Source organism: Aaosphaeria arxii (genome assembly GCF_010015735.1).
Source record: "Aaosphaeria arxii CBS 175.79 unplaced genomic scaffold BU24scaffold_1, whole genome shotgun sequence".
In the NCBI taxonomy this organism is placed as follows: Eukaryota; Fungi; Ascomycota; class Dothideomycetes; order Pleosporales; genus Aaosphaeria; species Aaosphaeria arxii.
In genome coordinates this window covers 3,613,712-3,634,492 of record NW_022983474.1, presented here as the reverse complement: position 1 = coordinate 3,634,492, position 20,781 = coordinate 3,613,712, and the positions used below count along the sequence as shown (strand labels likewise).

General features: G+C 49.8%; 8 protein-coding genes across 8 annotated transcripts; 3 read left to right on the top strand and 5 right to left on the bottom strand.

The window, feature by feature from the left end:
* Positions 1 to 608: 608 nt before the first annotated feature.
* BU24DRAFT_430260 (FAD-binding domain-containing protein) lies at positions 609 to 2,311 on the bottom strand (the record flags this gene model as incomplete). The annotated part of the gene is made up of 3 exons (XM_033529801.1): positions 609 to 1,585; positions 1,731 to 2,079; positions 2,174 to 2,311. 3 exons carry the CDS (start codon positions 2,309 to 2,311, stop codon positions 609 to 611), a joined length of 1,464 nt encoding a protein of 487 aa, XP_033390009.1.
* Positions 2,312 to 3,474: 1,163 nt separating this feature from the next.
* BU24DRAFT_25163 (uncharacterized protein) lies at positions 3,475 to 4,438 on the top strand. The gene is made up of 2 exons (XM_033522386.1): positions 3,475 to 3,607; positions 3,668 to 4,438. The coding sequence occupies exon 2, from the start codon at positions 3,680 to 3,682 to the stop codon at positions 4,322 to 4,324; it is 645 nt and encodes a 214-aa protein (XP_033390008.1). The 5' UTR covers positions 3,475 to 3,607; positions 3,668 to 3,679; the 3' UTR covers positions 4,325 to 4,438.
* Positions 4,439 to 4,967: 529 nt separating this feature from the next.
* On the bottom strand, positions 4,968 to 5,587 carry BU24DRAFT_417306 (uncharacterized protein). Its single transcript, XM_033526688.1, has one exon. The coding sequence runs from the start codon at positions 5,513 to 5,515 to the stop codon at positions 5,030 to 5,032; it is 486 nt and encodes a 161-aa protein (XP_033390007.1). The 5' UTR covers positions 5,516 to 5,587; the 3' UTR covers positions 4,968 to 5,029.
* Positions 5,588 to 7,353: 1,766 nt separating this feature from the next.
* Positions 7,354 to 9,459, top strand: BU24DRAFT_383841 (MFS general substrate transporter; the record flags this gene model as incomplete). Its single annotated transcript, XM_033524824.1, has 3 exons — positions 7,354 to 7,961; positions 8,017 to 8,415; positions 8,464 to 9,459. The coding sequence occupies exons 1-3, from the start codon at positions 7,587 to 7,589 to the stop codon at positions 9,457 to 9,459; spliced, it is 1,770 nt and encodes a 589-aa protein (XP_033390006.1). The 5' UTR covers positions 7,354 to 7,586.
* Positions 9,460 to 9,707: 248 nt separating this feature from the next.
* On the bottom strand, positions 9,708 to 11,041 carry BU24DRAFT_470450 (calcium-dependent phosphotriesterase; the record flags this gene model as incomplete). The annotated part of the gene is made up of 2 exons (XM_033532663.1): positions 9,708 to 10,685; positions 10,754 to 11,041. The coding sequence occupies 2 exons, from the start codon at positions 11,039 to 11,041 to the stop codon at positions 9,708 to 9,710; spliced, it is 1,266 nt and encodes a 421-aa protein (XP_033390005.1).
* A 680-nt stretch (positions 11,042 to 11,721) lies between these two features.
* On the bottom strand, positions 11,722 to 14,313 carry BU24DRAFT_383838 (glycoside hydrolase family 2 protein; the record flags this gene model as incomplete). The annotated part of the gene is made up of 1 exon (XM_033524823.1): positions 11,722 to 14,313. One exon carries the CDS (start codon positions 14,311 to 14,313, stop codon positions 11,722 to 11,724), a length of 2,592 nt encoding a protein of 863 aa, XP_033390004.1.
* Positions 14,314 to 19,043: 4,730 nt separating this feature from the next.
* Positions 19,044 to 20,094, top strand: BU24DRAFT_417303 (uncharacterized protein). Its single transcript, XM_033526687.1, has 2 exons — positions 19,044 to 19,270; positions 19,332 to 20,094. The coding sequence occupies exons 1-2, from the start codon at positions 19,151 to 19,153 to the stop codon at positions 19,884 to 19,886; spliced, it is 675 nt and encodes a 224-aa protein (XP_033390003.1). The 5' UTR covers positions 19,044 to 19,150; the 3' UTR covers positions 19,887 to 20,094.
* Positions 20,046 to 20,673, bottom strand: BU24DRAFT_430256 (phosphotyrosine protein phosphatases I; the record flags this gene model as incomplete). The annotated part of the gene is made up of 2 exons (XM_033529800.1): positions 20,046 to 20,527; positions 20,610 to 20,673. The coding sequence occupies 2 exons, from the start codon at positions 20,671 to 20,673 to the stop codon at positions 20,046 to 20,048; spliced, it is 546 nt and encodes a 181-aa protein (XP_033390002.1).
* Positions 20,674 to 20,781: the final 108 nt, after the last annotated feature.

Below are 20,781 nucleotides of genomic sequence, written 5' to 3'. Positions count from 1 at the left end.
GTATTGGTCTTCGGCCTGCCGCTTCTCTCCTCTTCTTGATGGGGAGAGAGAAAATAAGCAGGATGTTTAGAGGTCTTCTTGGAGGGGCTTCCCGGGGGTTTCACTACTCTTTTCTTTTCTTGCCTCCAACCATCACCATTATCTCCTTTGTTCGAATGCTATATTTTGGCTTTACCGTTTAACGCTTTCCTTTTGCACAAATATGAATTCCTCATAGTGGCATCGTGGATCATTGTTGTGCTTGCTACCTTTGTCCGTTTGAGTGCATGCTGTTTTATTGATGATACATCGACGAAAGTCGGGACAAAGATTGTTGATTGCTCATCCCCACTGCGGATAGATGCAACGACTTCACTGTGCTTGGACTCCTCGAATGCTTCATGTCATCATTTGGTTACTAGCAGCTTCCTGAACAGTATCGGCCATATGCATGCATGTATCCATATACTTATGTAATATCTCACTTTTGTCATGTATTCCATATTCAACCTTCTTCCAGGACGACAGTTTTCAGCTTGGTCGAACGGTAATCATAACACAAAGATGAAATGCAAACATGTCCGTCTCTGTATGTGTCAGTCCCCAAGCAAAACCACCCATTCCTTCATTCAATTTACGACATTCACCGGCCTCGCAGCCAATCTCGTCCCACGATCAAACAGATTATCGGGATCGTACTTGGACTTCAGCTCCTGCAATCTCTTCACGTTTCCTCCATAGATGGCCTCGGCTGGGACGTCGGCCTCGGCATAGTTGCCGTACAAACCCACACCCTCCTGGCTCTGGTGGACGTCCTTGCTGGCAGCGGAGCCATCGGTATTGGGAGGAACCGCGACACCCGCGGACGCCTTCTTGAGGAGGCCACGGCTGAAGGCCAGGACCTCGTCGTCCAGCTTGGGGTCGTGCCACTTGAGCACCGTCGCGACATTGTAGTATTCTCCGCGGTTCGAAAACGCCGTGTCCGCGTTCCCGACCTCTGCGATCTTCTGCCACGGGATCGTCTCGAACAGCATCAGGCTCTCACGCATGCCGTCGTGCGCGGCCACAAAGTCCATGAACTCCCCGCGCAGGGCCGCCACGAAGCCCGCGTCGATGGGCAGCTTGAACGCACCGCCGCCGAAGACCTTGCGCCCGCCCCATTTCGCCGTGTCGTTCAGCTGCGAGTTGACCCTCTCGTACGGGATCGAGGCGGCGTCGTTCGCGATGGGCTCCAGCGCCAGCAGGTCCGCGAAGAAGGCCTCGCCTTCCTCCTGCGTCCCGTTGTGGAAGATGTGCGCCAGCACGACTGGCCCGCTCACGGGCGGCGGCGCGTCGCTGAACCCCCAGGCGATGGCCTGGTTGCCGTCGTTGGCCGTGTCGAACTTGTTCACGAAGTCGACCACCTGGGACAGTTTGTCCGGGGTGAAGAGGAGGAGGCCAGAGTAGACGGGATTCGGCTGCGGGTGGCCCTGGAGGATGAAACAGGTCGTGACGCCGAAGTGCTGGCCAGCACCTCGTATGGCCCAGAAGAGGTCGGCGTGCTGGGTCCGGGATGCGGTCACGAACTCTCCTGACGGGAGGACAATCTCGACGCCGAGGAGGTTATCTGCGGTGAGGAAAAGAGGAGTCAATGTCAATTCGCCCAGCAAGCAGGTAGACCGTAGTCACCAGAGGGAAAAAGAGGGAGAGCGAGAGAGAGAGAGAGAGAGAGAGAGAGAGAGAGCAATAGCTAAGGACCCAACGCTACTCACCAATTGTCAAGCCATACTTCCCGCTGAGATACCCATATCCTCCGCCCAACGTCAATCCGCCAACACCCGTATGGTTGACCGTCCCGCCCACAGTAGCGAGGCCATACTTCGCGGCCTCCACATCGACATCTTCCCAATTGGTTCCCCCCTCGGCCCTGATCGTTCTTGCCTCGGGATCGACCGTCACCTTGCGGAGCTTGGAAAGATCGATGACCAAACCGTCCTCTATGGACGCCGAGCCGGATGTGGAGTGGCCGCCGCCTCGAACAACGAAGGGGATGCCGTTGGCTTTGGCGAATTGCAACGTTCTGGACACATCTTGCGGGCCTGAGACCCTGACGACGCAGGCCTGCGTTTGCCGTTAGTGGATGGTGATCTCAATTATATCTATCACCAAGGAGCATTCGTTAGAGAAAAAACAGGAAAAGAACAAATGTACTCACGGCTCTCTTCTCGCAGTGATCACTCCACCTCTTGATGCTCGCCTCGTACCCCTCCGAATCAGGAATGAGCACTTCCACTCCACTGCCTCGCAACTGCTGGCGCAGAGTCTCGTAGACGTCGGAGACGGTGCCGACCATCTTGGTCAATCGTCTGTCCTTTCCCGATCAAGACTAATTTCCTTTTGTCTTCTCCCTTCTTTCTTTTCTCTTCTCCTTTTGCCTGGTTGGTTCTGCTTCCGAGCGATGATTCTGGATTTGCAGAGTTTCGGCGCGTACAGACTGAGATAGTTTCCTTAATACCGAGAGTGATGGTTAAAATGCTATAACGAAAGTGACTAAAGGTACCTTTGTCTGTTTTTATTTTGATTGAGTAAACAAGCTGTTCCCCCTCCCCCCTTCCGAATCTGTCCCAGTGCTGAATCAGACGTCAGCAATTAGACCTTGTCTGGCAACGAGGCAGGATAGATATATGGCCAATTGAACACGGGGTGCCTGGGTGGACGGAATAGAAGGAAGGAAGCATACAAAGTGGTACGATACTCTTAAAATTCCTCGGCCTGAGGTCGTGTAGCTTTGGGATATAAAAGGGAGATGAAGAACCGGGTTAGCATTGTTATTCCGCCTGCCAAAGACTTCCTGCTTGTAGTTATATGGAGGTAACCAGCTGCTTTTGCTCGGCGATTCGACCTTTTCCAATCGAGATTAAACTCGTTCAAATAATGCATCCATCCCATTTGCTTGTTGCTTTTTCTTTCAAAGAACGAAAAACTTCACGAGGTCTGGACCGAGCTGATGGTTAGAACTAACAATTGAGGCGCGATAGGTGAGTTCGCAGGGCCCTTTGTTTTCGTGGGATCGCGGGTGGGCAGGATGCTGATTGGGCGGCATGGGCGGTATTGCTCTTCGAAGCTCTTTCAGCTGGGCGGACGGGCGCTCCGGTTGACGCAATGCGGGGTTCTCAATTCTTTTCGTCCTACTCGAGCGGAGGTTATGAATGGTACCTTGTGAAATATGCCCCATGACATAGTAAGTAACTTTTGGCGATGGCTCAACGGTCCTCTATGTACGCGATCGAGCTCCACGTGACCCATTCATTGTGTGGAAGATAACCCCTTTCGTCTGTGTCTGTGCAGTGTCCATTGGAACTTTCCTGATCGAGTAGGTTTTTGGATTTCCGTCGAAGACACGAGGACCCCAGCGGGCCTGCCAATCTCAACGCCGTAAAAAGCGTGCTGGAATGACGCGTGAGCGTTCTGTACGGATGCCTTACTCGTACCTGCACCTGCCGTCACCGGTATGTATTGCCCTCGTTGGGCAACCACCACCATATCAGTCATCTTTCCTCAGGCGCTACCGTCTCAACTTCCATTGCGAGTGGGAAGTTCCCCCCCGTGTAGCGTCACCTTCATCATCGTCGTCCCAAGCCATAGCTAGGTATCCAACCGCCCTTGACGCCCGGATCGCCTGCACATGATGGCTTATTGACGCGTGTAGTCGTTCGTTACTATGGATTCCATCGTCGGAGACACCTCTAGCTGGCCTCTACACCTTCAAGGCGCTGCTGAGATACTCCGGAATTTCGCTTATCACGACGCCCTTATGAGTGTGACAATGGACCGCGGCCCTCTCATTCTAGGCTATTACTGGCAGGATGATAACGGCAACGAGGTTACTCATGTGGCTGACTCGTACTTTGGTTTTGCCTCCACTCCTATCTTCCATATCGCCCAGACCAGTGCCTTGCTATCCAACGTCAGGTCTGGCGTTAGAACGACAACGCACTGGAGGTTTTGGCCAATATGTATCGGAGTGCAGCTCTTCTGCACCTCTATCGATCCATCTACTGCTATCGCCCAGATCTCAAAGCGGTGTATCATGATAGCATTCAACGAGAGGTGGATGCAGTCATGGACTACACGTGCTCTTTGCCTTCGCGAAGTTCGCCGCAATGCACTACCCTCTTCCCTATTTTTATGTGTGGCGCCGAAACTGACAGGTTCCATCACACACAGGCGGTGCGAGATGGCTTCCAGTCAATTCCGAGATCGCGGAATTTCGAAAAACTTCAACCATGCGATCTCGGTCTTGGGAAGATCTATGGAAGTCCCGCTTTGTGGGGGTCCAAGAACACATCCCTTGCAGAACCGCTAGATTGGCTCGATATTCTGCAACAGCGTGGCTGGAAATCATCACTTTCGTGAACGGCACGGCGCATTCACAGACCCCATGGGGTCCTACCCTGTCACTACGGCTACGGCGGTCGGAGCGAGCTCTGATTGGGCGGCGTCAACGGCGGAGTTGCATGCACCAATCATAGTTGAGGCCATCAAAAGCCCCCCCAGAATGGACTTATCTTTACTGACAATGTTCATAGTTACGCCGAGTACATAAATCATCGCGAAATGCTAATGGAGGCTCATATACTTAAGGTGTTGAGATGCTCGTTCATCTCACAGAGCACATGGTGTCTTTGAACCTTCATCGCCTTTATTCAAACATTCTATCAACTTGTCCCTACCATGGCCGCCGCATCAGACGGTTTTGCCGCTGGGAGAAGCCTTCCATCTCTCCAGAAATTGAATTCGACCACCTGGAAGATATGGAAACTCAGCGTGGGCCAGGTCGAAATGACACAGCAACAAATTCATCGCGGACTGAAATCACGACACGCTCAGATGATTGCAATCGGACTTGGTATTAAGAAAAAGGCTCAAAGGTCACATCACATGCAACTTGTGATAGATTCTTCTACGGAACGATCAACTATGAACACCTTGCATAGATTCCCCAGTGCGGTCAGCTCGATAAGCCCATCTAGTCCCCGACGTGATCCGTCATATCTGTTATCTTGTTCACTCAAACTCTTCTCCTCGTAACAAATCCGGATGGCGCGGGACGATCAGTAGGAGGTATTCCAGTAGGAGGTGGTCCGGTAGGAGATGGTCCGGTAGGAGGTGGTCCAGTAGGACTGCCGCTGGGAGGAGGTAGAGATTCGAATCCACTCGCTGGTGGTGGAGGTAGGTCACTAGGAGAGCCGGTAGGGCGAGGGCCATGTCCACTGGGCAATTCGGCGACACGGACATGGGCCGCATCAGAGGGAAAGGGAGCACCTGATGGAGGTGGTCCAGAAGGAGAGGCACCGGATGGACGAGGACCAGGAAATTGATCAGTGGGGATAGGAGGCTGTCCACTGATGTCGGATGGTCTGATGGATGGGAAGTTGGATGGACGGGGACCAGAAGGAGCTTTTGCACTCTGGGGTGGCAAAGGAATGGAAGAAAGGCTCTGGGCAGAAGCCAGTCCGACGAGAGCAATGAAGGCGATAAAGTTGAATTGAACCATTTTCGAAGGTAGGTGGAAGTGTACGAGGTACGATGGATTTGCAAGAAGGTGATCTGAGACTGTGAAGTATTGTATTGAAGTGCAATGCTGCGTTTTGGACGTCTTGTTGAAGGTATTATATACATGCTTCTTTCTATGTTGGAAGACTTTTGACGCAAGATCCTCTCCTTACGGTGACGCGTCGCATCGTGCGCTTTCCACAACCATTATCTTGAGTACTCAATGAATTGACTTGGATTCTGATGCTCTCTGTTCCTACTAATTCGTTTGTTTAGACGTAGCAGTAGTGGGCTTGTTTCAAGTTTCATAACGACAATGGAAGATTGCACTAAACGGGACTAGCATCGTGCGCCAAAGTGAATGGTCCCACAGTGACGCGGCAACACCACGACATTGCTGTCATTATGCTGGTCGTTGAAAAACGCACAGAAATCAAATCTAGCCTAGTACATGAGAGTGGTTGGTTTCAAAACGATAACCTCGTCGTCATGCCTACGAATCAATGCCAAAGACAAAATGGCACGGCTTGCGCGTCCATGACCACAACTCAGTGCAGGTAGTTAATCTAAGATATGCTTGCGTAGTAAGTATTCGCAAGGACGGCGAGGAATTTCATAATCTCCCAAGAGCCAATGTGAGATGTCTACATTGTCGTTCCTGGAGCGGAAGCGCTGCAGCTGTAGCAAAGCCAGTCGGCCGTTCCAAAAGAGCCACCAACACACTAAAGGATAATCAATCGTGAAGGTACAAAAGGGTGATGATAACTGAATCAATGCCCTTACGGTCATAGATTTGATTACGACGTTCTCATCCCCCTTGATTTCATGGACTGACGTAGATCGTACCGGAAAGCACGCTTCATGACCATATGCCATCCATGATGATGATTCTATGAGTAAAGGGATAGCTCATGCCTGTATGGAACAAGATTATTTTTGAGGAAACACTAGCTTCCTTCGAACATCTAGATACACTAGACGGTGTAGATACAAGAATAACACGAAATAGCTCACGAGGCCATTTGATTTCTATCTTTTGGTTAGAGAATTCTACCCCACTACTACAGTACTGGTAAGTAGCATGAACAAGCAATATTGAAAGTACGGACCTACGATAGAGAACATAGTGGCATTCCAATCCGTCAACGTACAAAAACTTGGAGAAGACGCACAAGGGAATTATTCCTTAAGAACATCTTGCAATACATAATCAAATGTAGTCTAAAGATCTCGTTGTAATCATGGAGAGGGTGCTCTCGATTTCAGGACTAAAGTCGGATCTTATTGTGCGCCGAAGATCCGCGAGCCCTATTGATCGCCTCCTCGTAATGGCAAGTTGCATTATTAACATGATGGATGGAAAAAGACACATCAATTGAACTTTAGTAGCCCGGTGGACAAGAGCATACTGATCCATCAAAGTCTTCAGATTTTTGGACGTGAAGAACTGCGTCTCTCTGTACTTTTGGATGTGTTTTTGTTCCACGTTTATACCATCGCAATTGTCTGACGTACCTTGTACCGAAAAGTCCATTCTCGACTCCGCCCGCAATCCGACCCTCCGCCACTACTCTCTCTAGATGGCCACACTCGCCTCAAGTACATCCCCTATCTCGACCCACAGAAGGCTGCTCTGCAAGCCGTTAGCATACGAAATAGACGAATCAGCCCCTGTGGATTGACAACTGGATCAAAGGGCCAGCCGCTGTGCGCCGAGCAAGTGAGGGTGAACATAATTTTAAGTAGCGACACGGACTTTTCGCTAAAGTTCTGTTAAAGCCGACTAATTCCCATGTTCCTTTCCAAGTCCCCAATCGTATTCGCTGCAATTGCCATGATCTGCTATATTGAAAGTGGCTCCTTGGGGCACTTTCTTAGGTGTATAAGATGTCCGCGTGCTGCGTATGACGATGAAGGGATCACAATATAATCGTGATAAAATACTCCGAGATTCACTGTCAGTTAGACCAGTGTATCCTCGAAGGAACTCAACGCCAACCGTATACGTCACAGTATATTCATTCGTCTTTGATTCATCCTTGCTCGAATAGCACACTCAAAACGCGCCCCTCATGGCGAACTCAACGAGATCTCGCTCTCGCTCTCGCTCTCGCCCAAGTCGCCCTTGTAGTCCACGGCTGCATCGTCTGATCTCGACCCAATTCCCAGACGACCATTCGGTCTATCATCATGAAGTTGGAGAAGGCATTGTTCTTGATGAAGCCCGACAATCCCTTCGCGGAGTTGATTGCACGGGTAAGGCCTCATCTGACTTAAGTAGTAGCTCCGAGGACACAGATACGGATAAAGACAGTTTATCGCCTTCAAGACAGGAGTCTAAGTTTGAGGAGATAGAGAGCAGCATGCCTAATGAGCGCGATGTCGAGGCAACCTCTCCACCGCTAGAGAAGAATGTATCTTCACGAACCACGACGGATCCAAACCTTGTAAGCATTTCCGTATTGCCACGAAGAAGCTAGTTGAGATATTGATTGTGATGAGGTTACTTGGGATTCCCCAGAAGATCCTGCAAATCCCAAAAATTGGTCTATGAAACGAAAATGGGCAGCCACCTTCATCGTCTCTGCGTTCACACTGGTTTCACCAGTATCGTCGTCCATGATTTCTCCAGCTTTGCCAGCAATAAGCAGAGATTTCCATCTCACTCAAGATGTCGAGGCTTCGATGACCCTCTCCATTTTCGTCCTAGCTTATGCAATTGGGCCGTTGTTCCTGGGGCCTCTGAGTGAAATCTATGGCCGTGTTATCGTAGTCCAGTTGTCAAATCTATTCTATATGGCATGGAATCTAGGCTGCGGGTTTTCACAGAACGAAAGACAGTTGATGGCGTTCCGCTTCATGTCCGGTCTCGGTGGAAGTGCTTCGCTCGCTATAGGTGGAGTAAGTTCTCTATCATCCTTCCCAGCTAGGTTTTCTAATCAAGCATAGGGGCTTCTCTCCGACACCTTTCATGCGGAGCAAAGAGGTAAAGCTATTTCCATCTATAGTATGGCTCCTCTACTCGGCCCAGCCATTGGGCCTATTGCTGGGGGCTTCATTGCGCAGAACACAACATGGCGCTGGTGCTTCTGGTCGACTACCATCTTCACAGCCATTGTGCAAATGTTTGGATTCTTCTTCCTGCAGGAGACTTACGCACCCAAACTTCTTGCCCGGAAACGAGACAGACTCCGGAATCAAACAGGAAACATGCAGCTGCATACAGAGTATGACGCACCAGACAAGACCCTTTTCAACATTCTCAAGGTGGCACTGCAACGGCCTTTCCGACTTCTTTTGACACAGCCCATCGTCATCGTCCTTTCTTGTTATATGGCTTACCTGTATGGGTTGATGTATCTGATGTTATCCACCTTTCCAAGGCTTTGGTCAGTCCGCTATGGACAGTCAACCGGGATCGGATCTCTTAACTTCATTTCCATGGGTGTTGGGTTTTTCGTCGGCACACAGGCATGTGCACCATTGAACGATGCTATATATCGTAAGATGAAGAAGCGGAACAACGGTGTTGGAAAGCCAGAATTCCGTGTTCCTATGATGATTCCAGCCTCATTCCTCGTACCCATTGGGTTGTTCATGTATGGCTGGAGCGCACAAGCAAAGACTCACTGGATAGTTCCCAACATCGGGGCGGCCATCTTCTGCGCCGGGGTCATTGTGGGATTTCAGTGCATACAAACGTATCTTGTTGATTCATACACACGTTATGCGGCATCTGCTATCGCAGCAGCAACATTTTTGAGGTCGTTAGCTGGGTTTGGTTTTCCTCTTTTTGCGCCTGCAATGTATGATGCCTTGGATTTCGGCTGGGGCAATAGCTTGTTAGGATTTGTTGCCATTGCTCTTGGGGTTCCGGCACCCTTTATGTTATGGAAATATGGCGAAAAGCTACGGAATAAGAGCAAGTTTGCTGCTGGAGGTTAAGGTCTGGCAAAAGTGGCGGGTCATTGAAGCTTTGTGACTGAATCAGCATGGGCTGCACCTTCTACACTAACTAACAGTCCTAGTTACGTCGGGGGGACTCTCAGATCCCTCCTGCATTATACTGTGTACTGTGTAGTGTCTAGCTATGGGTTAATTTCAGGTATACGCAACATGGAACAACAGCAAGCCTAATATTGTTAAAGAACGGACAAGTAGCACCAGGTGACCGCCTTTAGGACAATAGGGGTTCAGTACTTTCGTACCCCAGTTGTTCCTAGCTGTACTCTATACAAGTAGGTTCGTCCGGCAATGTACAGCCAGTCGTCCACAAACTGCATATTGACAGCAACATCCCCCCGCGCGACGTTGATCTTGCCAATCAGCTGGCCACCAGGACTAAATACATCGACACCGCCCGTAACGCCTCCATACACTCTTCCCTCAGCATCAACCTTGATGCCATCGGGGAATCCCGCATCTGCGTACGCAAAGATTCCCGCTAGCTGTAGCGGAGGGCTGTTCGATCCTTCCGGCTGAATGTTGAACTGATAAATGGTTCTTTGACCAGCAGCATCAGCTGAAGTCTCGCCGCGAGCTGTGACGTACAATCTATCCTCGCCCGGAGAAAGAGCAACACCGTTGGGATTAAGCCAGATACCCGTTCCGGCGCCCGCGACCTGACGCACATCGCCAGTGTTGATGTCCCAGCGCCATACGCCATTTGCAAGCTCTGGCTTGAGAGTATCGTTGAAGTTGTCGAAGCCATAGTACCCGTCAGTGAAGAATGCAATACCGTCAGAAGTGAGAACGACATCGTTCGGGGAATTGAATCGATGACCGAGGAAGTTGTTAAGCACGACCTCCGTCTCAAGCGTGAGTGGATCCATGCGCACGATGCCGCCAGGGTTGGTGTAGTTGCCTTCCTGTGCCCAGTAGATACTCCCATCATGATAAAACGCCCCGTTTCCCACTGTAAGTTGAGGTTGCGGGTATACTTTTTCGACGACAGGTGTGCTTTCGTTAAGGTTTACTCGCCACACCCAGGGCATTGCATCGGTCGAGAAACCCTCCTTGGGGGGATGGAGCTCAGCAAAGAAGATGCAGTTGCATTCAAGAGAATAGACAGTTCCATCATGCACGAGGCGATTGGCGAAAGAAGGGCCGGGTGGGAACTCAAAGATAGTCTCTACTGATTTGTTGCTTTGGAAATCATCAACCCCAAGAACCTATAAGAAGATGAGTGACGACCTTAACCCACTGTGGATGCTGATACACTTGCTATCCATGTACGTACCTCATAGAAACCTTGGTCAAAAACGATGAAGTTGGCGTCGCGGAGAGATTGAAGAGTTTTTGCAGCAGTTGATTCGCTTTCATCGAGAGACTCGGTCTCCCACCACGTAGTAGTAACATTGCGATTGAAGTTCTTCACTGGAAACACGTTCCGGAAACTCGGCGAGACCTCGACGATTGAAGGCCCGACCTTCAACTCTGAAATGACCCCTCTGGGCACGGCAACCGAGCTACATGAACAGGTGAGTAGCGAGACTACGACAATAGCGGGTCGAAAGTGAATTTTCATATTGCTGATTATCAGTACAAATTGGGGAGCTACGACTATTGGATCAGAGCAAGTAAGTACACGTTATATATACTTCACTTACCCCGCTCCTTTCATCCCATTGATATTTTGTTTTCCATAGCCAGCTACATAACACGGCAATGATTTACATAGTAACCGTGGAAAATGACGATGTTTGTTCGCGCTGGGGTGTTTCGGGATCAAAGCCGTGGACCGCCGGAAAGATACCGAGCAGTAACCTCTGCACCAAGATTTGCGGTGCCCTGTTACTAAGACTTTCGATTTCACTGGCAAGACTACAACCGGAGCGGGCTGCGACAGGAAATCTTGCAGTGTCTCAGGGGGTGGACAATACTACCTTGGACAACAGACTAGATAGTCACCTGACTGTCTGTCAGGTGATTGGGGGTGGTTGAAATCGACCCCAAAGGTATCTCTGGGGACTCTATTTGTACTGTATGGGAAATCGCGTTCTTACTGTGTATATAACGACCTGTACAGTTACACGGCTACACTCAAGTGCCTCCCTCCCTGACCCAGGACTTCAAGATCTAAAATCACGACATGTCACAACAAATCCTATTTCCAAGCAATGTACGGTACTAACTCATTTGTGCCTATCAAGATCGACTGTTGTTCATCTTAAAGTCCAAAAGCCTTTGTTTCCGGTTCTGAGACTTCTACTCGATCTGAAGTGTAAACTCGGTGGATTCAAGACCACTCGCCTGGGCTCCAACAACAATGGCTCCAGAACCCCCTGCCTTTGCACGCACAATAGCCAAAGACAGCCCTCTAAACGCTTTCCGTTCCTTCGATGGGAATACGGTCATATCTGTTGGATCTCCATTATCAGTTGACACGATCTCCCCAGCACCTTTGACAGAGAAAGTAATTGTCGGGTTAGCTTCTGGCACAACGTCGCCCTTCTCATCCACGACAGCAACGGTTAGGAATGATAGGTCCTCTCCGTTGGCCCTGATGCTTGTTCGGTTTCCATACGTCGTGATATTCAATTTTGCGGCAGCTCCAGTTGTGCGCCTCGTTGCGGTCGCCCACTCTTTGCCATTCTTGTAGGTGACTACCTTGACTTCACCGGACTGGTATGTAACTTTATCCCACCGGAATCTGTAAGTAGATGTTGCTTTCTTTTGGCGACCTTGTGATACTCCATTCACAAAGAGTTCAGCCTCGTCGCCAGACGAGAAGACGTGGACGGGCGTGACTTGACCAACTCTGTCCGGCCAGTTCCAATGCGGGAGGATATGGGCCATCTTCACATTCGGATTCCAACGTGCCTGGTACAAGTAGAACCTATCCTTTGGGAATCCTGCCAGATCGATTATCCCGAAGTAGCTGCTCCGCGACGAATCGAATGGTGTTGGCTCGCCCAAATAGTCCCAACCCGTCCAGACGAACTCACCGCCGACGTACGGATACTGGTCCTGGCCGGCGAATACCTTGTCGGGCGAAGCTCCCCACGACACTGCATACAACTCATAAGAACTCACTTGTCGTGTACGGGAATCGGCGCCTTGCCCATTCGTATTCACCGTGACGCTGTTACCACTCGCGACGGGGAACAGGTACGTCCCTCTCGAGCTGACCACGGAAGAGCTTTCTGTACTAAAGATCATTTTGTCTGGAAATTTACTCCTGAAGTTCTGGAACGTGGGCGCTCCGGTACCCATGCCTTCGCCTTGATAGTTGAGACCAATGAGATCTACTATGGAAGTAAATGCTGTATCGGGCCCCGCGTTGTTCATTCCCACTGTCGTGCGACGAGTGCTATCTTCTTCTCGAATGATGTCTCGAAGTCTTTGGGCAGCCGTGGCGCCGTTGCTGCTCCGTTGCTCCGCGATTTCATTGCCGAAGCTCCAGGCCCAGACCGATGGATGGTTGCGATCCCGACGGATGAAAGCTCGGAGATCGGGCTCGGACCAGTCTGCGAATATGGTCTGGAAATCGTTCTTCACTTTATGGCTTCCCCAGGTATCGAAAATCTCGTCGAGGACCAAGATTCCCATGCGGTCTGCGAGCTGGAGCAGTTGTGGAGCAGGAGGATTGTGCGAGGTCCGAATGGCGTTGGATCCCATATCTTGCAGCATAGATAGTTGACGTCTAGCTGCTACGATGTTAAAAGCAGATCCAAGTGATCCCAGGTCGTGATGCTGGCAGACCCCTTGTAGATAAATCCTCTGCCCGTTCACTCTGAGGCCGTCGCCGGCATATGACACCGACCGAATTCCGAATTCAGTCTCGTACGTATCTACGACTTCTCCACCAACATAGATATTCGTGACTGCTACATGCAAATTCGGTTCTTGCGCTGGGGGAGGACCCCATAACTTCGGGTTTTGCAATATGACCGTTGCATTGGTCGTCACTACCGTCCCCGCCTTCACACTGATATTGGCGCTCGGGAACTGACCAATCTTGCTTCCTCGACTCCCCGTCCCGGCGTCCAGGATATAAATATCTGTCACAACCTGAACCTCTGTCGCCTCGCCACTTTTCGCCGCACTCTTCACCTGCACGGCGAGGTCTAAAGTAGCAGTCTGCGCAGAGACTGACTTTGATGTCACATACGTGCCTGATTGACCAACGTGAACTGGATGAACTTTCGTCAACCACACATCCCTATAAATCCCCGCTCCAGGATACCATCTCGAGGACTCAAGCGGTTGGTCCAGTCGAATCGCCAACTGATTATCCCCAAGCCTCAAATACGGAGTCAGATCCAATCGAAACGAAGCATAGCCATAAGGCCAACCGCCAACAAGGTTCCCATTAAGCCAGACAGCCGCGTAGGACATCGCGCCGTCGAGGTCCAGGTACACTGTTCTGCCCTCGTCGGCAGAGGTGAGAGAAAGTCGCTTTCGGTACCAGCCGATGCCCTGGCTGGGTAGGCGGCCCATGCCTCCTCCCACGGGCGCATTGCTTCCGGTGTAGAATGGACCTTTGACCGCCCAGTCGTGAGGGAGGTTCAGAGACTCCCAGGAGCTGTCGTCGAAGGTTGCTTGGGCGTAGGTTACATTTTCTGGCGGGTCTTTGGGTCTTTGCACGCGGCGGGAAGCGTCTTTGACGAAATCGTTGGCGGAGGGTAGGATCCAAGGCTTCAATTTGGCGTAGCTGAGATTGTCTGGGTTGGTGGTGAAGCGTTGAAATCGCCAGTTCGCGTTGATGTTGGTTCGTTCACGAACGGGAAGCTGCGACGCACGTTCGCGATGGCCATTGATGTTGTCTGCGTTTGCGCCATGGTTGAATAAGATCATGAAGCTCAAGAGCAGGAGACGGAACACTTCGTGTATTGTAGACATGGTCAACGCTTCAATTGCGGCTGCTCGCCGGTTGTACGATCGATGAGGGTTCTGTATTCCTCACCAATATGAAAGCATCACGGTGGTAGATATTTATCTGGAGAACAGTTACAATGTGGGCCCCTCCTCTCCATCTTGCTCAATATCAAATGTGGGGTATTTGGATCTATATAGATCTTCCATCAAGTTAATATAAGCATCCATAGCGGTGGCCCATAAGGGCAAGGTAGATAGTAAAAGTTTGTCCCGGTTGACGCAACATAGTTTCAGTCATCAACGATATCTTTATTGAGCGCATCTTCTCGCGGCATAAGAAATAAGTCTTACCAGGCGCATATCTTAATCAAACCCTCACGGAAACATCTAACGACGAAAGCTTGAAATCCGTACGGTTGACAAAAGATAGGTAGCCATTGCATGTGGGGTATTTCATGAAAGACTGTACGTGTATTTGACATGGGGAAATTGCATCGAATACAGGGAGACGTATTGGTGGAGAAATGGCAAGATGGATATTCCTATGTGCAAGGTATATGCAAACAGCCGGGATATGTATATTCAACTCGTCGCTCTACTCCCTCTCTCCTCCCTCTCTTACAACGCTCTTACAACACTCTCCCCCTCTCACTTACAATATACTTTTATAATATACTCTCACAACACACTCCCATTCTTGCTTATAACTTACTCTTACTTTATACTTTACTTTATACCCTTATAACATAATCTTACAATATACTCTTATAACATACTCTTACAATATACTCTTATAATACTTATAACACTCTCCTCTCTTACAATACTCTCTCCCCCTATATTCACTTCGCATAATGAGTACATGGCTTACTCGAAACTCTCGCTTTGATGCGCTCGGCGCATCTAAGAACCAGAGGCGCTCAATACGATGGTAAAGGGATTCATTCGTGCCGTGAAAATTCGAAAAAAAAAGTACTCTACCTACGAAATGCAGCAGATATCCTGTTGTACATACATTACATTACACATGTGCGTTCGACGCTGAAGGACCATCGCTAAACTGTAACCGCCCACGCCGCCCCTGCATGGATGAGACACATCAACCTAAGCGCCTGAGGATTTGTCTCAGCCTCGCAAAACTCCGACTAGCATCATATAAGCGCCACTTCCTTCTACTGAGATGATGTGTAAAATGTGACGTTCGATAACTTTTGCTTTTGCACGTACGCGAACATCTACGTCTACTCCAGCAATACGCGGGAGATCACATAGATCAAGACAAAGCTCTTGAGAAGTCTGCGCAAGGCTATACGTTGATTTACATTTTTGCATATATTGCATCTATCTCCTCTCTTTCTGACTTGCGCCATTTGATTTAGCTGTAAGTATATTTTCATAGAATTAGGTTGCATTCACAGGCCTCCATCACAATATACCAGACTTGAAATATCCTAACCATGAACTGACTTAGGAAACGCTTCAAAGCACAGGCCGGGGAGGATTTTGAAGGACCTAGACCCACCCATAGATCGCAATTCACTGGGGAGAGAGAGGAGAAATGGAAGCAACAGCCAGCATCATCGCCGTCCTCCAGCTCTCCGCCAAAGTAATCCAATACACGCGATCCGCCGTCGGCTCGAAAGAAGTTCGAACGCGACTGCGCGAGGAGATCAGGGCATGCAAGACAGTCCTCGAGCAGCTCAAAGACGAAGCCGACGACTCTGAGGCCGGTGTCGCGTGGACGGAGACAATCAAGGTGCTCGAAAGGCCGGATGGCCCGTTGAGTCGCCTGAAGGATGCACTGGGGTTGATTAGTCGGAAATTGGAGAGAAAAGATGGCGTTTCCTCGGCGCTGGTGTGGCCGTTGAAGGAGAAGCAGGTGCAAGAGATTGTCAATACGATGGAGAGGGAGAAGGCACTGTTGATGCTGGCGGTGCAAAACAATTCGAGAAAACTCTTGCAGGAGGTCGTGAATCATTCGAAGGAGGGTTCGAGACAGCTCGAAGCTATTCGTCTTGATTTGGAAGAGATGGCGGATAGTTTCACCCTACTTCGCGCGGACACGAAAAGGGGTTTTCAGAGTTTCCACGAGCGAGAAGATGATCAAGAAGCCCTTGCCGAGCGGCGAAAGATACTCGACTGGGTTACGGAGATGGAACACTCTAGTCAGCAAGATGATTTTGTCTCCAGGCGGGAGCCGGGCAGTGGAAAATGGTTTCTCGATCAAGCGGAATACCAAGATTGGCTCGCCAGTGAAGGGAAAACGTTGTTTTGCGTTGGCATTCCAGGGGCAGGCAAAACAATGATCACTTCCATGGTGATTCAAGAGCTATGCGACAAGTACCAATATGATACCAGCGTCGGGATAGCTTATGTGTACTGCAACTTCAAGAGTAAGGATGAGCAGACGTTGGAAAACCTTTTGGCCGTTTTGCTGAGGCAGCTGCTCCATGGACAGGATACCTTGCCTGATCACGTTGTCGAACTTTACGAGAATTGCCGAAGAAGAAGAACCAGACCCACAAAGGATGACATGCTTGAAGCCCTGGGGGAAGTTGCCAAATCTCTCTCCAAGGTATACATTCTCGTAGACGCTCTTGACGAATGTCATGACGGCGATGGTCGAAGAAGACGTCTAATATCCTATCTACAATCGTTGCGAGAGGATCACAAAGTCAATATCTTTGCCACATCTCGTTTTATTCCGGAAATCACCGATTGCTTCCAGGGAGATGAAGTCCTGGAGATTCGTGCGAGAAGCGAAGACATACAACTATATCTTTACGGTCAGATGTTTCGTCTCCCAAATTTCGTAGGCCGCAACACAACCCTACAAGAAGAAATCAAAAGTGCCATTAGTTCCTCTGTGGATGGAATGTTCGTGGAAAAATCCCTATCTTTGGAGCAGATTCTAACAGTTTGATAGGTTTCTGCTCGCTCAACTACACCTCGAGTCGTTGACCGGCAAAAGATCGCCCAAAGCCATCCGCATCGCACTTGAAAAACTCGCTACAGGCTCTGATGCCTACGATCATGCGTACAGGAATGCCATGGAGCGGATCGAAGGGCAAGTGGTAGACCAAAAGGAACTAGCCCGGCAGATTCTCTCCTGGATAATCTGCGCGAAACGGCCTCTGAAGACGATTGAACTCCAACATGCTCTCGGTGTCGAAATCGGCGAAAGTGAGATTGATGAAGACAATTTCTCTCAGATCGAAGACATGATATCCGTGTGCGCGGGTTTGGTCACTGTTGACGAAGAGAGCGAGATCATCAGATTGGTGCACTACACCACACAGGAGTACTTTGACAGAACGCAGAATGAGTGGTTTCCGAATGCGGAATCCGACCTTACCGAGATCTGCACGGCTTATCTCTCTTTCGATACCTTCGAGACGGGATTCTGCACAAGTGAGGCCGCTTACAGTGAGCGGTTACAAACTTACAGACTCTACGACTATGCATCACGGAACTGGGGGCACCACGCAAGAAAGGTTCCATATGCTTGCGAACAAGCAACTCAGTTTCTGGCATTGCCTCATCATGCCGAAGCCTCTTCAGAAGGATGGTTCGAGGCCCTTGGTCGAAGTCTGGCCTCCGTCAGTGAGAATAGACTACGACAATTCGACTCGTTGAGGGTTACTGCACTCCACATAGCAGCCCACTTTGGCCTAAAGCACAACATCATCCATCTTCTCAAGTCTACGACTGATCTTGACCCAAAGGATGTATTCGGACGAACTCCCCTCATGCACGCAGCAGTTCGTGGCCACGACGATATAGTGCGAATACTGTTAGATGCAGGAGCGGACATAGAAGCAAGAACACCTGATAACGCATCGTCACTGAGTCTGACCGCACAATATGGACAAAGCGCAGTCGTTGAGGTTCTGCTTAACTATAAAGCCTGTATAGATGTTCAGGATGGAATCGGATGCACGGCGTTAATGGATGCCGCTCGAATAGGAGATAAAGTGGTGGTTCAACTACTTCTCAATCACGGTCCCGCACTTGACCTACGGGACCGACGTGGTACAAACGCATTGCTACATGCCATCCAAAGCAAACACGAACATGTTACTCGATTGATTCTTGAGCACAATGCTCCCGTGGATACCAAAGACCGCACAGGATACACTGCTCTAATGAGAAGTATCCGCGATGAAGATGAGGCTATTGTGAGATTGCTACTCCATCACAATGCCAATCCGAATATACAAGATGATGAAGGCGAGACAGCACTTATACATGCTGTCAGAAGAGGCAATGAAGCAATTGTCAAATTGCTGCTCGGCCACAACGCCGATATCAACATAATGGATCACGAGGGCGACACAGCACTCTCGCATGCTATCAGAAGAGACGAAGATTCCATAACAATGCTGCTCCTGAAAAGTGGTGCAAGTGTAAGTCCCCAACACATAGGTGATTGGAAGGTACTGGATGGGCCTAAAAGATGTTCCTACGAATCTATCATGAATATGCTCTGTTCTCAATCGTAGCATAATATAACCAGACGAAACTTATATATGAGCCGTTAAAATATAATCTTTAAAATACCTATTATAATATAGATACTTAATATATCGTTCTTAACTAATTGGTGCAGGAGGGAGGTTTGTGAAGACATACACACACACTAGAGACGGATTGGGTTAGACGTGATAGAGCTTCATTCCGTGAATCAATGCAGCGTCATCGTTTTTCCATAGAGCTCTTTTTTTTGTACACAGCGACGTATGGAGCAAGCAATTGACGGCCATAACAGCTCCCGTTCAATGTCATATCCAAGCAATTCCACATAAAAACACACACTATGTTTACCTCGGCGTTGACGCGCCCCGCGCGCACGTCGCTCTCCCGGCCCGCACCACTTCTCCTCCGCCTCCAAGCAGCATCAAGATCTATATCCACACTCCCAAACAACCCACACATCGTACGTATCAATTCCCTCTTCTACATATTCATCTTCAGTCGATCTAACAAACCGCTAATAGTACGTCCACCAACACCCCATCCACCCAAACTCGCACATCCTCTCCCTCCTCCCCACCACCCCACCGACCCAATCCCTCGCAATCGGCACCACGACCTCCCTCCCCCCAACTCCAGAGTCCTTCACCGAGAACACCGAGTTTCTCGAAATCCTCCAATCCGTCTTTAAGGCCCACGCATCCAGCGACCCAGACGTCCGCCAACAAGCCGCCGTCTTCTCCACCCCGGGCGCGGGTGGCTTCAGCTTCAACACCGGCCGGTCGGGTGCGCGCGGGGCGCACCAAGCGGGCAGGCAGCAGGAGAGCGTGAGTAGAGGCGGTTGGATACATATTAGCGATACGAGGAATCCGCCTGATTGGGGGAGGATCGCGTGGCCTGAGGATATATTTGGGAGTGTGGAGGTTGATGGTCAGGGTGCGTTTGTCGAGGGTGATGGGAGGTATCAACCTAGTGGGACGTATAGGGTTGTAAGTAGGGAGGGCATATTGGGAATACCGGCGTTCCTGAGGGGGAAGCTCGTGGAGAGGTTGCAGGAGTTGGAGAAGGGAGGGAAGTAGAGAGGCGTAATCGTTTGGTGTGAAGAGAGATGAGTGTAAGAATATGTGTATATAAAATCCAAGGTATATGTTCAAAAGCATGGGCTACGATACAACACAGTACGATACAATAGGTCTTCTATGGGTATCATCTTGCCAAGTCTCACATCTGCGGCACAGCTACAAGTTGCCTGCCTCCAACTCTTTCAGAAAAGCCCGCGAGAATCGAGTACACTGCTCGTATGCCACTTCAAATCCAGTGTTGTCATCCCCGTAATACGGATCATCAATTACTTCTCCTTTTGTCGTGCCTTTCTCCTTCCCCTTACCTCCAAATTCGCCAAACAGCATGACCTTCCCTAGACCTGCTTCTCCGCCGGAAATCCTGACTTCCTCATTCCGCATACTGAGGAGATTTCTTAGGTTCGTTTTATCCATAGCAAGTATATAATCAAAGTTTTTAAAATCCCCACGTCGGAATTTGCGTGCGCGATGCGTGTAGTCGGTTATACCATGCTTCTCCAGTGTCTCCATGGTACGGTAATCTGGGTCATCGCCAGCGTGATAGGCACCGGTTCCGCTGGAGTCGACGTGCGATACTAATGGGTGCGAAGGATGTTGCGTCAAGGAGCGAAAGACGCCCTCTGCCATCGTCGAGCGGCCTAGTAAAGGTTCAAACATGTAAGTCAAGATCAATTACAACGGTTCGGGCACGCGCTCGTGGTGAATTGGGGTGCTTCTTACAGATGTTGCCTAAACAGACGAAAAGAACGGACACAGGCTGTATCGTTGATTGGTCGATCGCCATCTTAAGGTTCCTCACAAAGAGAACAAAGAACAATTATCAAGCGCCGAGGATGTACTTTGAAAAGTTCTGTGTTTATCAAAGGAATCCCCGTTCCGACTAGTGGGGGTT

What these genes read in the sequence shown, in the direction of transcription:
- BU24DRAFT_25163 (XM_033522386.1), top strand. Translation starts at nt 3,680, where the DNA reads ATGGATTCCATCGTCGGAGACACCTCTAGCTGGCCTCTACACCTTCAA.
- BU24DRAFT_417306 (XM_033526688.1), bottom strand. Translation starts at nt 5,515, where the DNA reads ATGGTTCAATTCAACTTTATCGCCTTCATTGCTCTCGTCGGACTGGCT.
- BU24DRAFT_417303 (XM_033526687.1), top strand. Translation starts at nt 19,151, where the DNA reads ATGTTTACCTCGGCGTTGACGCGCCCCGCGCGCACGTCGCTCTCCCGG. An exon ending in TCCCAAACAACCCACACATC is followed by an intron (nt 19,271 to 19,331) that starts GTACGTATCAAT and finishes AACCGCTAATAG; the next exon opens with TACGTCCACCAACACCCCAT.